Source organism: Babylonia areolata, chromosome 14, assembly GCF_041734735.1.
Source record: "Babylonia areolata isolate BAREFJ2019XMU chromosome 14, ASM4173473v1, whole genome shotgun sequence".
Lineage (NCBI taxonomy): Eukaryota > Metazoa > Mollusca > Gastropoda > Neogastropoda > Buccinidae > Babylonia > Babylonia areolata.
In genome coordinates this window covers 1,720,888-1,738,054 of record NC_134889.1, presented here as the reverse complement: position 1 = coordinate 1,738,054, position 17,167 = coordinate 1,720,888, and the positions used below count along the sequence as shown (strand labels likewise).

Below are 17,167 nucleotides of genomic sequence, written 5' to 3'. Positions count from 1 at the left end.
AGACACAGGAAGGATTTGAGGCAGCTATTCTAGGTGTCTGCAACGATCAAGCTAACAATGAGGCAAAAACAGTATCAGACAGAATTCGGTCGGGAGGAACATTTTGCATGGGATGCTGTGTACCATGATGCCCACAGTGCCAGCTTCAGAACACCGGAAAATTCCTGCTTGATTTACCGACGCAAAAAACCCAAAGTGTCCCCCCCACCTGTAAGAATCTTTAACTGGCCAGTAGGACACTTTCTTCAAAACAGGTCAACATTTGGAGGTGAATAATGAACAAGCCAAGTTGTCTGATCTTGTATCCAAAATGCAGGAGTTTTGTGGGGACTGAGTTGATGCGTACGCTACAAAGCACATTAAAAAAGACAAACCTTCTGAACACATAGAGGCCGATATTTTGATTTCAAGCTGAGGGCAAAAATACCAACGCGGTAGCCCTCAGATCTTGGAAGATCCTCAACCAATAGTTTGACACCCAGCAGACAGAAGTTTCAGAGGCAAAACTTTTCGTAATCGCGACAGCAACAAAACTTAACAAATTGATATAAAAAGAGGTTTTGCCACCAATAAAGTGTATCCATGATAAAAAATAAATAAATAAATAAAGTTTGTTCCAGGAAATATGAATTCAGCCGCTCTGTCATTGATTTTGATGGCAATGAAACTGATCCATCCACGAAAGCCATGGCCCACCTTTGTCAGTCAGATCGAGTTGTTTGAACCACAGTCAACTTCAACACCGACATCGTTTTATCATCCTGAGGCTAGGCTGTCTCCAATCCGATAGTGGGGCGACCATCCCCAGATCAGTGGGTCTTCAGGTGGCGGATGGAGGGACGGCCCCTAGCTGGGAATAAGCTAGATCTTTGTCTAGACGAATAAGCAGTCCCAGACCAATTGGCGGTGTTCCTACCAGGACGGTGTGGAGTGACGCGTGGCACCGTCACCCCTAAAAAAAAAAGCTCCATGTGTCCTAAGACGGGTTCATCACGCGAGTAGGAGGCGGGTTTAAACCTCTAGCCCCCTGTGCTCCCAGGGTCGGTTTCCAGCTGTGGACTGAATAGTACGAAGACCTCAACGGCGGAGCAGGTGGAAGAGGAGACTCTTACTTTCCCCAAGATCTGCAATGACGGATGAAGGCAGACACACTGCCCTCACCACCCTCATCACACTCTGCCCTCACCACCCTCACCACACACTACCTTCACCACCCTCATCACTCACCACCCTCATCACACTCAGCCCTCACCACCCTCATCACAGACGCACTGCCCTCACCACCCTCATCATCCAGCACCCTATTCATTCACCACCCTCATCACTCACCACACACTCTGGTGCTCACCAATCCTCATCATTCGCCACACACTCTGGTGCTCACCACTCATCACTCACCACACACACTCTGGTGCTCACCACGCCTCATCACTCACTACACACTCTGGTGCTCATCACTCACCACACACTGTGGTGCTCACCACGCCTCATCACTCACTACACACTGTGGTGCTCACCACGCCTCATCACTCACTACACACTGTGGTGCTCACCACGCCTCATCACTCACTACACACTGTGGTGCTCACCACTCACCACACACACTCTGGTGCTCACCAATCCTCATCACTCACCACACACACTCTGGTGCTCACCACTCATCACTCACCACACACACTCTGGTGCTCACCACTCCTCATCACTCACCACACACTCTGGTGCACACCAATCCTCATCACTCACTACACTCATTCTGGTGCTCACCACTCATCACTCACCACACACACTCTGGTGCTCACCATGCCTCATAACAGGTAGGGCTGGGAAAAGAAGACAGGAAAACACATATGAACTATCACAATGTTGGTTTATTCATATTAACAGTCTTGTGTGGATCTACACTCATGTATCTAGTATCTACAACAAATCATATCGCATAACAATAAATTAAGAGACTGTGACAAGATAGACCAATATGGATAATGTTACATCTGAAGCTATGCCCACTAATATCTCCAATAATTTAATTTGTTAAAATGGAACATCTGGAAGATAATCTCAAAATGGCTTTACCCACATGCACATAGTAACTGCATGACAAGACTGCGGGACACGGCTAGATATCTGCAGACATAAAAATCTTTTTGGCTGGAAATCTGTTCACTCACACACCTGTCACACCTCAACTCTGTTCAGTCACACACCTGTCACACCTCAATGCTGTTCAGTCACACACCTGTCACACCTCAATCCTGTTCAATCACACATGTCACACCTCAACGCTGTTCAGTCACACACCTGTCACACCTCAATGCTGTTCACTCACACACCTGTCACACCTCAACGCTGTTCAGTCACACACCTGTCACACCTCAATGCTGTTCACTCACACACCTGTCACACCTCAACGCTGTTCAGTCACACACCTGTCACACCTCAACGCTGTTCAGTCACACACCTGTCACACCTCAATCCTATTCAGTCACCTCAACGCTGTTCAGTCACACACCTGTCACACCTCAATCCTGTTCAGTCACACACCTGTCACACCTCAATCCTGTTCAGTCACATCTGTCACACCTCCATGCTATTTGGTCATACACCTGTCACACCTTAATCATGTTCAATCACACCTGTCACACCTCCATGCTATTCAGTCATACACCTGTCACACCTTAATCATGTTCAATCACACCTGTCACACCTCCATGCTATTCAGTCACACACCTGTCACACCTTAATCATGTTCAATCACACCTGTCACACCTTAATCATGTTCAATTACACCTGTCACACCTCAATGCTATTCAGTCACACACCTGTCACACCTCCATGATATTCGGTCACACCTTAATCATGTTCAATCACACCTGTCACACCTCAACGCTGTTTAGTCACACACCTGTCACACCTCAATCCTGTTCAGTCACACACCTGTCACACCTCAATCCTGTTCAGTCACACACCTGTCACACCTCAATCCTGTTCAGTCACACACCTGTCACACCTCAATCATGTTCAATCACACCTGTCACACCTCCATGCTATTTGGTCATACACCTGTCACACCTTAATCATGTTCAATCACACCTGTCACACCTCCATGCTATTCAGTCACACACCTCAATCATGTTCAATCACACCTGTCACACCTCAATCCTGTTCAGTCACACACCTGTCACACTTCAATCTTGTTCAATCACACCTGTCACACCTCAATGCTATTCGGTCACACACTGTCACACCTTAATCATGTTCAATCACACACCTGTCACACACAGTTGCAGACCTTTGCATAAAATGCCTTCTTACCATGACATACACCCTTGTATGCATACGCATGCATGTACAAATCACATATATATGCCTCAGCATGCACAAAGTGATAAAACAAAATCGCCACATGATCATGTTGTAACACACTGCGGAAACAGCACATACACGCACTAACTTCCAAGCACCATGCACATTGCCACATGCGGGAAAGGCCAGAAATCCTGAGTAATACACAGAGTATTCCCATCCAGTCAATGTCCCTCTTTCCATACTGTACGATGTATTCCACAGTCTTGTTTTAATCTTCTTCTTTTTTTCTTCTTCTTTTCTGGCATTGCCTTGTTTTACTTTTCGTCACAACAGATAATTATCTCTGTGTGATATTCAAGCTGTATTTCCATACTATATTCCCATATCATATCCCCACTGTCTTGTTTCATCAGTCCATGGTGTTTTTTCCAACACTATATCCCCACTGTCTTGTTTCATCAGTCCATGGTGTTTTTTTCCCACACTATATCCCCACTGTCTTGTTTCATCAGTCCATGGTGTTTTTTCCAACACTATATCCCCACTGTCTTGTTTCATCAGTCCATGGTGTTTTTTCCCACACTATATCCCTGTCTTGTTTCATCAGTCCATGGTGTTTTTTCCAACACTATATCCCCACTGTCTTGTTTCATCAGTCCATGGTGTTTTTTTCCCACACTATATCCCCACTGTCTTGTTTCATCAGTCCACGGTGTTTTTTCCCACACTATATCCCTGTCTTGTTTCATCAGTCCATGGTGTTTTTTTCCCCACACTATATCCCTGTCTTGTTTCATCAGTCCATGGTGTTTTTTCCAACACTATATCCCTGTCTTGTTTCATCAGTCCATGGTGTTTTTTCCAACACTATATCCCCACTGTCTTGTTTCATCAGTCCATGGTGTTTTTTCCCCACACTATATCCCTGTCTTGTTTCATCAGTCCATGGTGTTTTTTTCCCACACTATATCCCCACTGTCTTGTTTCATCAGTCCATGGTGTTTTTTTCCCACACTATATCCCCACTGTCTTGTTTCATCAGTCCATGGTGTTTTTTTCCCACACTATATCCCCACTGTCTTGTTTCATCAATCCATGGTGTTTTTTCCCACATATCCTCACTGTCTTGTTTCATCAGTCCATGGTGGGTTTTTTCCCACACTATATCCCTGTCTTGTTTCATCAATCCATGGTGTTTTTTCCCACATATCCTCACTGTCTTGTTTCATCAGTCCATGGTGGGTTTTTTCCCACACTATATCCCTGTCTTGTTTCATCAGTCCATGGTGTTTTTTCCCACACTATATCCCCACTGTCTTGTTTCATCAGTCCATGGTGGGGTTTTTTTTTCCAAACTCTATCCATACTGTATTTTTTCATCAGTCCATGGTGTTTTTTCATAGTAATTCCCAACTACCTAATCTCAGTCCATAGTTTAAAGTACATGGCATTGTATTCCTTTTCATAAACAGATTTCTCTGCAATAAATTTGGGCCACTTTTCCACACTGCACCCCCCAAAGCCTTATTTCAGTCTCTAGTCTGTCTGCCCTTACCAATCATAACGACTCCATAAAAACATTTTAAAAATGACCCCCACCCCACCCCACCATCATCAGGTCCACTTCTTTTTCTCCCCAAAAACATTCATTCCACCACCATTCTCGCTCTGTCCCTCTTTACATGTGACGGTCATTCTCCAACAATACAGGCATGATACAAGCAAGCGTATGACCAAATGTTCAAACCGACAACCAAAACTGCCAAGGAATTGTGAAGAAAAGAAATGGTCCGCATCATTTTCAAAGCCAAAACTCTGTCCCTTCACGGATTCTTCCAAATAAGACATTAATAACATTTCTTCTTCCTTCTCCACATATAAATTCGCTCATATAAAACCAAGTCATTTCTGAAGTTAAAAACGGAAGGAGGGCGATCTGAGAGGTTGGACAATGAAGTCAGTCACCAACAGGAATCATTCTGAAGGAACACACAGGAGAACTTCACCACTGTGTTGAACAAAGGAGTAGAAACAGGCACACATCCACATCCAGTGACCTGCATGTGTGTGTGTGTGTGTGTGTGTGTGTGTGATTGTGGCTGGGTGGGTGGGTGTGTGTGGACATGTGTGTAGGCTTGGGTATGTGTGTGTGTGTGTGTGTGGCTGGGTGGGTGTGAGTGTGTGGACATGTGTGTAGGCTTGGGTATGTGTGTGTGTGTGTGTGTGTGTGTGTAGGTTTGTGTGTGGGTGGTGCAGGAGGGTGTGTGTGTGTGTGTAGGTTTGTGTGGGGTGCGGGGGTATGTGTGTATGTGTGTGTACAATTGCCATTAGTGCAGCACCTATGACATTAGCCCTCACTGACACAGGAAATAGTAAAATTAGAACAATGCCATGCAGACACACACAAAAAGCAAAAGAAAAAACCCAAAGAAAGTGCTTGGTTTACAATCACAAACTCACACACACAAACACACACATACGCACATGCATGCATGTGTGCACACACACACACACACACACACACACACACACACACTGCCATAGAGTTCTGTCGCCCAGAAGTCAAAAAGACAGTGCAATGTCCACATCTCTCACAGTGACCCAAAGTCAGCCGTCTCATCAAGCATGGGGATGATTCTCTTTCTGTCCTCTCTCTCACAAACTGAAACTCTCTCATCACTGTTGGGCAAGGAGTTGATGAGGACTGGGCACTGTTCACAGCCCTCACTTCAGTTTCAAGGTGTGAACCATGCAGAATGGTCAGCATACCCCACACCGCATCAGTATCAGTATCAGTATCAGTAGCTCAAGTAGGCGTCACTGCGTTCGGACAAATCCATATATGCTACACCACATCTGCCAAGCAGATGCCTGACCAGCAGCGTAACCCAACGCGCTTAGTCAGGCCTTGAGAAAGACAGTGCAATGACACAGCATCAGCTGTGATAACTTCAAACGATAAAAAAAACAAAAGAGCGGACGCTTTAGCCCTGCACACACCCAGCAAGCTGGTGAGGCCTGCAGAACCCGCCTGAGGTGTGTGTGCAACAATGACATCAAATGAAACAAACTGACTGAACAGCAAATCACATCCCTGGGTTACCATGTCTCGTTGAGGACTGGGCATCACGTCAAGGATGTGTAGTTCTACAGACGTCACGGAGGCCTGCAGAAACCGGCAGTTGTGTGCAAACTGATGTCATGTAAGTCGTTTGACAATGATGAATTGCAACTTCAAGATAAATATAAGATTGAGTCGAAAAAAAAAGATTGAGTAGAAGATTAACTCATTCAAGTGATTCACAAAAGGCTGACAACTCAATTCTGTTCATACCAACAATCACCAGGAAATGTTCCAAGATAAAAACAAAAACAAAAAACACTGAAACAAGACAAGAAACGGAACAGCTACCGATACCAACCCGTTTGACAAAGTGAACCAGCAGATTCCACTGTCTGTACAAAGCACTGGTCCTTCCCTTCAGCCAATTAGTCACCCCACCTCCCTCAAAACAACACTCTTCAGCCATCTAGTCACCCCCCCTCCCTCAAAACAACAACTCTTCAACCATCTAGTCACCCCACCTCCCTCAAAACAACTCGGCCATCTAGTCACCCCACCTCCCTCAAAACAACAACTCAGCCATCTAGTCACCCCACCTCCCTCAAAACAACTCGGCCATCTAGTCACCCCACCTCCCTCAAAACAACAACTCAGCCATCTAGTCACCCCACCTCCCTCAAAACAACAACTCTTCAACCATCTAGTCACCCCACCTCCCTCAAAACAACACTCCTCAACCATCTAGTCACCCCACCTCCCTCAAAACAACAACTCCTCAACCATCTAGTCACCCCACCTCCCTCAAAACAACAACTCAGCCATCTAGTCACCCCACCTCCCTCAAAACAACAACTCTTCAACCATCTAGTCACCCCACCTCCCTCAAAACAACTCGGCCATCTAGTCACCCCACCTCCCTCAAAACAACAACTCAGCCATCTAGTCACCCCACCTCCCTCAAAACAACAACTCAGCCATCTAGTCACCCCACCTCCCTCAAAACAACAACTCAGCCATCTAGTCACCCCACCTCCCTCAAAACAACTCAGCCATCTAGACACCCCACCTCCCTCAAAACAACAACTCTTCAACCATCTAGTCACCCCACCTCCCTCAAAACAACAACTCAGCCATCTAGTCACCCCACCTACCTAGTACCTCAAAACAACAACTCAGCCATCTAGTCACCCCACCTACCTCAAAACAACAACTCCTCAGCCATCTAGTCACCCCACCTCCCTCAAAACAACAACTCCTCAGCCATCTAGTCACCCCACCTCCCTCAAAACAACAACACTCCTCAGCCATCTAGTCACCCCACCTCCCTCAAAACAAGAACTCCTCAGCCATCTAGTCACCCCACCTCCCTCAAAACAACAACTCCTCAACCATCTAGTCACCCCACCTCCCTCAAAACAACAACTCAGCCATCTAGTCACCCCACCTACCTCAAAACAACAACTCCTCAGCCATCTAGTCACCCCACCTCCCTCAAAACAACAACTCCTCAGCCATCTAGTCACCCCACCTCCCTCAAAACAACAACTCCTCAGCCATCTAGTCACCCCACCTCCCTCAAAACAACACTCCTCAGCCATCTAGTCACCCCACCTCCCTCAAAACAACAACTCAGCCATCTAGTCACCCCACCTCCCTCAAAACAACACTCCTCAGCCATCTAGTCACCCCACCTCCCTCAAAACAACTCAGCCATCTAGTCACCCCACCTCCCTCAAAACAACAACTCCTCAACCATCTAGTCACCCCACCTCCCTCAAAACAACTCAGCCATCTAGTCACCCCACCTCCCTCAAAACAACACTCCTCAGCCATCTAGTCACCCCACCTCCCTCAAAACAACAACTCAGCCATCTAGTTACCCCACCTCCGTCAAAACAACACTCCTCAGCCATCTAGTCACCCCACCTCCCTCAAAACAACTCAGCCATCTAGTCACCCCACCTCCCTCAAAACAACACTCTTCAGCCATCTAGTCACCCCACCTCCCTCAAAACAACAACAATCTTCAGCCATCTAGTCACCCCACCTCCCTCAAAACAACACTCCTCAACCATCTAGTCACCCCACCTCCCTCAAAACAACAACAATATTCAGCCATCTAGTCACCCCACCTCCCTCAAAACAACAACAATCCTCAGCCATCTAGTCACCCCACCTCCCTCAAAACAACAACAATATTCAGCCATCTAGTCACCCCACCTCCCTCAAAACAACAACAATCCTCAGCCATCTAGTCACCCCACCTCCCTCAAAACAACAACACTCCTCAGCCATCTAGTCACCCCACCTCCCTCAAAACAACAACACTCCTCAGCCATCTAGTCACCCCACCTCCCTCAAAACAACACTCCTCAGCCATCTAGTCACCCCACCTCCCTCAAAACAACTCAGCCATCTAGTCACCCCACCTCCTTCAAAACAAGAACACTCCTCAGCCATCTAGTCACCCCACCTCCCTCAAAACAACACTCCTCAGCCATCTAGTCACCCCACCTCCCTCAAAACAACACTCCTCAGCCATCTAGTCACCCCACCTCCCTCAAAACAACAACTCCTCAGCCATCTAGTCACCCCACCTCCCTCAAAACAACAACTCCTCAACCATCTAGTCACTTGCATTCCATGTGTGTGTGTGTGCACACGTGTGTGTGTGTGCGTGTGTGTGTGTGTGCGTGTGTGCGTGTAGATGGAGTGTGTGTGAGTACCCTTGTGCTTGTGATGGAGTTGCTGTAGTTTCATGTCTGTCTTTGTACCCATATCTTTTACTTTTCTTCTTCTTTGTGTCATTCTGAAGCGCATGGTGTTCTGTAGTCAAGCACTACAGAAATGATAAAAATAACAATAATAATAATACAACATTCACAGTCAAGAGGCCTGGTGAGGACAATGTGTGTGTGTGTGTTTTGTGTGTGTGTCTGCCAACCACTTAAAAAAAAAAAGGTAACAATATTACCATGGCAACACGCCCTTTTCAGCTGGTGCAAACAGTTGTCACCCCCCCCCACAACCCCTTTCTTCCCCCAGTCCCAGATCACCGTTCATGCCATATTTTACCACAGTGGACATTATGCCACATGCTACCACGGTAGTGTTCAGGCTACACACTTGCACAGTACAGAACATGCCACACACCCCCAGCAGAGTTGATGCCACCCCCCCCCCCCCCCCCCCCCCCCAGCAGAGTTGATCCCTTGCCCAGTCTCTAGCCTCTGTCAGACGGGGGGGAAAACAACAAAGACAACGCATGGGTTTGTTCTTCATCTAGCAACAATAAAAGCAACAATAATTGATCAGATTCAGCTTCTGCAGGTAGTTCCTCAGTATGAAGCAGGCACTACTCTGCCCTCACCAGGTGGTAGAATAATGGGTCGTCTAACTTTTCTCACCAGGTGGAAGAGAAGTGGGTTGTCTAACTTGTCTACATGCTGAAAACGACGACCCCTCCAGTCCGACGCCAGCGACCATAACACAGGCAGGGGCACTGTGGCCCCTAGACAGCTAGCAACTCATCCACTCCTCAGCAGATCACACCTCAACACCGCTCACAGGCACACCAAACACCATCCCCCCGACCCCACTTCACCCACACACTGTGTCCGTCCACCTCCAACCCAGTGACTGTGAGGGCAGAGCGGCTAGTCCTTTGCTCTCTGCTCCACAGCAGGGGAAACGACTGAGTGAGGGCGGTGTGAGCACACGCCCCGCGGTGACTGGGAAGGGAAGGTGGAGAGGGACAGGGAAAGACTCAAGACAGCCCATTGCACAGGAAGACCAGCCCCTGAAAGAAGAGGACCATGAGGGCCAACACAGCTAGCTGGCCATATAGTCAGTCAAACGTCTCCCAGGCCCGGGGCGGGGGGGGCTTGGTGGGGGCGGGGCTGTTCACCTTCCCCACCACCGACGACTGCGGAACGGATCCCCTGGGCCCCAGCCCACCACCACCTCCTCCCCTCTGGGGCCCTGTCGGGGTGAGACGCTGAGAGGCATGAGAGCCGGGCGACGACCAGGGCTTGAAGGGGGTGGTGGTGGTGGTGGTGGTGCCAACAGGGGTGGGGGCAGGGGGGGAGGGCTGGGGGCTGGACGCCAGCTGATAAAGGGGGTTGGACTGCAGCAGAGCCCCACTGCCCGAGGCCGGCCGGTACAGGGGGTTGGACTGCATGCTGACCGCCGGGGCCACGTACAGGGGGTTGGAGGTCAGCGAGGTCATGGGCGACACAGGGCGGTGGGGGAAAGGGGGCATGGCGGTGGCGGGGCAGGTGAGGGAGCCCCCTGAGGGAACCCGGGAGAACCCTGCAGAGGAGGAGGGGGCTGCCCTGGGGAAGCTGGCGCCGGTGGAGGCAGCCCTGGGCAGAGAGCCGGTGGTGGCAGCGGGGGAGAGGCCGCCCCCCCCGTGGGCCAGGTGGTCCAGGGTCCAGTCCTGCATCAACGACCCCCCCGCGCCCCTCTCCACCCCGCCCCCTGCCTGCCTCGACCACTGGGGTTCGCTCTTCCTGTTGCCGGGCGACGGGGCGGCCGAGGACTGGCCGGCCAGAGGGTCAAACAGGTCGGCCAGCAACTCCTGCGACCCCCTCTCCTCGTCCGGCACCACGTCGTCACGGTAACCCGCACGCACCGGTGCCTCTTTGGGGGCCCTGCGGAAAGCGGCGGTGCGCATGAGGGAATTGCGAGAGCTCTTGTTGCGGGTCAGGCTGCTGGCCGGGGGTGGGGGGGACTCGTCGCCCCCCTTCTCCCCCCCTCCCTCCTTCCCCACCGCTTTGCTGTGCAGGGGGTCGAACTGTTCCACACCATCCGCCTCACTCTCGCTGGACTCGAACTGGATCAGCGGCTTCTCCACCGGTGGGGGTCCGGACACCACCACCTGTGGACCGCCGCTCAGGCCGGGACCCACCACCCCTTTCTCCACAGAGCTCCGCCTGGTCGGCTTGGGGCCCGGCGGCCGTGCCAGTTGAGGTGAGGAGCCCGTGGATCGAGACTCGGCCGACTTCCGTGCCGTCCTGGGAGGGGGGATGGGGGTGGGGCCCGGTGGGGCGATGAGACGATCCGCAGGGATGCGTCGATCGGAGGCGGCAGCATTGTCCTTGGCGGGTAAGGGCGGGGGGCGTGTGAGCTCCTCCTCGCTGGAGCTGGTGGGGGGTGGGGGGGCGGACACCTGGGGGGAGGAGGTGAAGGTGGAGGCCATGTCCAGGTAGGGGATCTCGGAAAGGTTGTCGTCTGACGGGGACAGCGCCTCGCTGGATGGGGTGGAGGACACGTCCCCCTCACTGGCACTCTGTCAGCCACACACACAGACGTCAACACTGGCTGTATTGCATGGATGTTGTTTTTTTTGGGGGGGTTTGTGTGGTTTTTTTGTGTGTGTATGTTGTATTCCATTGTACTGTTTTGTATTGTGTGTTGTTTAATATTGGTTTGTATTGTGTTGTGTTTCAGTATTGCCCCTGTTTTATTTCAGTGGGTTTTTGTGGTTTCTGTTTTCCCCCTTCCAATGAAGGTTATATTTTTGAAGAAAAGAAAATGCTGTAATCAAATTCTACATTAAAGTGATCAAAGTCGCAAAAAATACATAATCAAAATCTCAACAAGACAATCAGTTTTATCAAAAACTAGTGAAGCAATATATGGTAGAAACTACTTCAAGGAGTATACATAAAGACTGAAAATCACTTCACAGAAGCTATATTATTCATTAATTGCAAGGGATTTTTTTAATTTTGCATAGCCCCCTTCCTCCCCCCTCCCTCAAACACACACACCCATTTCAGTTACTGTTGCTGTTTGTTACAGCTATTGACGCTGTCGTATATGGACTTGTCCAAACGCAGTGACGCCTCCTTGAGTAACTGAACTGAACTGTAGCTGGGTTTTTTTTTATATAGTTTTTTGTACCGTGGTTACTGTTACTGTTGTGTTGTAGTTACTGTTACTGTTATACTGTAGTTATTTTCACTGTTTTATTGTAGTTTCATTTTGTCACAACTGATTTCTTAACTCTCTCCATACGAACAGCGAAAGAGACGACGTTAACAGAGTTTCATCCCAGTTACCATCATCAAAATATTGCAAGCGGAAGGGTCTTATACTGAAGAGGTGAATGTTGACAAAGAATACCACAATTCTGACGACGGAAGCTAAAGGTTGGGTCATTCAGACACCCACTGGACATCCGAGGGGTCTGTGTCCGTACTGAGTGAGTTAATGGGGAAATTTTTGGGGTTGCTCTCCCTGGTGAGAATGCGCCACCGCAGTGCTGTGTCACCCTTTTTTCAGGACAACACAAACACACATGCACGAGCTCATAGGCACGTGTCTATGTGCACACACATACACAGGGCTGGCAAAAACACAAACACATTTAGCTAGTACACACACACACACACACGCCCCACGACCCTTCACCCACCCACCAATGCACACACACACACACACACACACACATATGCTAACGCACTCACACAATCCCGCAGCTACGCCCACATCTAAACACACACCTACATCAACACACACGCACACACACACACACACACACACCAACATCCACCCTCTCACCCACACACAAAAACACACACCCACGCAACCACATACACACCACCCCCTAATACACACCCGCACACATCCACACACACACCCATCCCCCCCCCCCACCCCCTCCACGCCCCCACTCCCCTCCACCCCACCCCCACCTGTGGAGAGGCAGAGCGGTGGTGGTCAGGTCTGGGGAGCTGCTCAGCGCTGGCAGATCTCATCATGGCGTTCTGGATGTCGGTGTCAGTCATCAGGCTGACGTCAATGCTGTGGTAGCTCAGTCGCAGGTGGCTGTCGTCATGGCTGCCAGGCCCCTCCTCCTCCACACTCAGCTGGCTCCTGTAGCCCGGAGCCCTGTGGGCAGCGTGCAGCACGCCGTGTGTACAGAGAGCATGGCTGATGGGATGCTGTGTGTATATACACTACATGTGCCACGCCGTGTGTACAGAGAGCATGGCTGATGGGATGCTGTGTGTATATACACTACATGTGCCACGCCGTGTGTACAGAGAGCATGGCTGATGGGATGCTCTGTGTATATACACTACATGTGCCACGCCGTGTGTACAGATAGCACGGCTGATGGGATGCTGTGTGTATATACACTACATGTGCCACGCCGTGTGTACAGATAGCATGGCTGATGGGATGCTGTGTGTATATACACTACATGTGCCACGCCGTGTGTACAGATAGTATGGCTGATGGGATGCTGTGTGTATATACACCACATGTACCACACTGTGTACAGATAGCATGGCTGATGGGATGCTGTGTGTATATACACCACATGTACCACACTGTGTACAGATAGTATGGCTGATGGGATGCTGTGTGTATATACACATGTACCACACTGTGTACAGATAGCATGGCTGATGGGATGCTGTGTGTATATACACTACATGTACCATCCATGTGTATATACACATAACACAGCTAAAGGGATGCTGTGTACATACACACTACATGTACCACACTGTGTGTATATACACATAACACAGCTAAAGGGATGCTGTGTATATATACACTACATGTACCGTTGGAGTCTCCTGTCGGACCAACGGATGAGTAGGCAGGCAGGCAGGCTTATCTGTCGGTGTGTGTCCTCATATGGGAGAAGAGGCCGATTCTGGATGCGCAGCACTTTCCACAGGTGCTGCAAGGGAAAATGTCTCCATAAGTTGAGCCCTGCTTCCTTCGCTCACGCTTCTTAATGGCCAGCGTTTTCTTCGTCTTTATGCCACTAGAGCACAGCATCCTCCAGTGAGAGCGGTCAAGGGCATCAGTTTCCCAGGAAGCGATGTCTGTGTCACAGGCTTTGAGGTTTGTCTTCAAGGTGTCCTTGAAGCGCTTGCAGGGTCTTCCAAGTTCGCAGTGACCTTCCTTCAGCTGGCCATACAAGAGCATCTTCAGGATCCTGCTGTCTGTTGCCCGACCAGCACAGGTGCAGTCCCTTCCCCACTCTCTCGCCTACTGACGCTCACAGTCCCACAAGTGCAGATACTGCCACGTGCAGGACGGCCTCGGCAGGTGCAGGTTTTTTCTTCTGAGCTCCGTCTCCTAGGGGGACTTCCAGCCAAGGATAAGAGCTCCCACTGCCCTTTGGTCATCCTCTTCCACCTTCACAGCCATTGGGAAAGGTTTCCTCCTCTGCCTGGTCCGTCATTGGGAGACTTCACATGCAGCAGGTAGTACTGGGTTACATGGTACCAGTAGCAAGGGCTATACCCCTGACCTGATACACTACATGTACCACAGTGTGTGTATTGCTAAAGGGATGCTGTGTACATACACACACTATGTGCATGGCATGGCTCTCTCTCTCTCCTCTCTCTCACACACAAATTTACACACATATTAAGTTTACAATCACAACGCACATGAAAAAATCCACAGCAACAATGGGGTTGCTCCTGGCAAAATCCAGAGGAAAAAGCCACTTTGTTAGTAAAAAAAAAAAAAAAAAAGAACACACTTGCTGGCAGAAAATAAAAACAAAAACAAACAAAAAAACAAAACAAAAACAGACGGACTGGCACTGCACTGTGACAATGCAGCTTACATTTCACACCAAGAAATCTACTTTGACAACACACATACGCACACTCGCATGCATGCACACACACACACACACACACACACACACACACACACACCTACCACCCCACCCACACACACAGAGGAAGGCGACACTGACTGACCTGTCTGTGTGACCAGGGTATGCAGTGTGAGGGCGCTGGGACGACTGAGATGGAGGCGGAGGGCGAGGAGGCTGCCACAGTGAACACACGGCGACATTTATACACTGCCACACACCACACACACCTCCACACCAACGTTTATAACATACACACGCTGTGGGACGACTGAGATGGAGGCGGAGGGCGAGGAGGCTGCCACAGTGAACACACGGCGACATTTATACACTGCCACACACCACACACACCTCCACACCAACGTTTATAACATACACATGCTGTCACAACACATCTCCACACCAAAGTTTATAGCATTCACACACTGACATACTGCACACACATCACAGCAATGTTTATAACATACGCACACTGTCACACACATCTCCACACCAAAGTTTATAGCATCCACATACTGACACACATCACAACAATATTTATAAATTCACATACTGACATACAGCACACATCACAAAAATATTTATAAATTCACACATCGACATACTGCACACATCACAAAAATATTCATAACATACTGCACACATCACAACAATATTTATAAATTCACATACTGACATACAGCACACATCACAACAATATTTATAAATTCGCATACTGACATACAGCACACATCACAACAATATTTATAAATTCGCATACTGACATACAGCACACATCACAACAATATTTATAAATTCACACACTGACATACAGCACACATCACAAACATAGTAATAAATTCACACACGGACATTCTGCACACATCACAACAATATTCATAACATTCACAAACTGCCATACTGCACACATTACAACAATGTTTATAACATTCGCACACTGACACTGTCACACACTGACCAACACTTCATATTGACCAACATTTCATACTGACCAGGTACACTTCATCACTTCATACTGACCAACACTTCATACTGACCAGCAACACTTCATACTGACCAAGGACACTTCATACTGACCAACACTTCATGCTGACCAACAACACTTCATACTGACCAGCAACACTTCATACTGACCAACACTTCATACCAGGGACACTGTATAAAGACCAGGGACACTTCATACTGACCAGGGACACTGTATAAAGACCAGGGACACTGTATAAAGACCAGGGACACTTCATACTGACCAAGAACACTCTACACTTCATACTGACCAAGAACACTCTACACTTCATACTGACCAAGAACACTCTACACTTCATACTCACCAACACTTCATACTGACCAAGAACACTCTACACTTCATACTCACCAACACTTCATACTGACCGGGGAAACTTCATACTGACACGGAGAAAATGAATTTGTTATAGTTTATCACACACACACACACACACACAACAGAAACACTCTGATATTACACAGACTTGCAATGCGTGTAAACACACACACGTATGCCAAAAGCAATGCGAGACCAGGAGACTACTGCTAGCAGTGACACCCTTTGACCCCATCCTGCACAGACCTCTGACCCTGACTGCAGTGACCTCTGACCCGAAATGCAGTGACCTCTGACCCGAAATGCAGTGACCTCCAACCCCCACATGCTGTGATCCGCTTCCCACTGCAGTGACCTCCGATCCCCACATATCATGACCTTTGAGCCCCACATATCATGACCTCTGACCCTCACAAGCAGTGACCTCTGACCCTCACAAGCAGTGACCTCTGACCCTCACAAGCAGTGACCACTGACCCTTCTGGAGGTTAGGGGAGAGGCGGGGATGGTGGAGGGGCGCTGTCTGTCGCCGCGAGAGTGCACGATTCCCCCGCTCACCTTGCGACTGCTCATCTTGTTCTCGTTGATCTACACACACACACACACACACACAACATGTGTACTTCACGTTCATGTTAAATCTACACATATTATACATCATACAACACACAGAGCAGTTTCTTCAAGGTGCCAAAGCTTGTAGACTGATCCATGTGTTAAAAAAAAAAAAAATGATGAAAAAAAGGGATGCCTCTCCTGCACACAAACCCAGCTTGTTGATCAGCACTTCTCAGTCTACCCTGGGAAATACACTAAC

The 17,167-nt window shown here is 48.9% G+C and overlaps 1 protein-coding gene and 1 long non-coding RNA gene across 5 annotated transcripts in view; both read right to left on the bottom strand.

Moving 5' to 3' along the window:
* Positions 1–1,853: 1,853 nt before the first annotated feature.
* LOC143289726 (uncharacterized) lies at positions 1,854–7,130 on the bottom strand. Its single transcript, XR_013056268.1, has 3 exons — positions 3,100–7,130; positions 2,551–2,736; positions 1,854–2,518 (listed from the first exon to the last, which is right to left on the bottom strand). It is a non-coding gene; the product is annotated as an uncharacterized LOC143289726 (long non-coding RNA).
* Positions 7,131–9,420: 2,290 nt separating this feature from the next.
* LOC143289725 (uncharacterized) overlaps positions 9,421–17,167 on the bottom strand; it is a 52,375-nt gene continuing 44,628 nt past the window's right edge. For 2 of the 4 annotated variants that reach the window (XM_076598803.1, XM_076598804.1), the window contains 4 exons: positions 16,828–16,938; positions 15,118–15,188; positions 13,072–13,267; positions 9,421–11,660 (listed from right to left, as the gene is read on the bottom strand). In XM_076598803.1, coding sequence (XP_076454918.1) covers positions 10,218–11,660; positions 13,072–13,267; positions 15,118–15,188; positions 16,828–16,938 — 1,821 coding nt within the window. In that variant the 3' untranslated portion in view covers positions 9,421–10,217. The remainder of the gene's footprint in view (positions 11,661–13,071; positions 13,268–15,117; positions 15,189–16,827; positions 16,939–17,167) is intronic. The other 2 variants (XM_076598805.1, XM_076598806.1) reach the window with 1 other exon arrangement.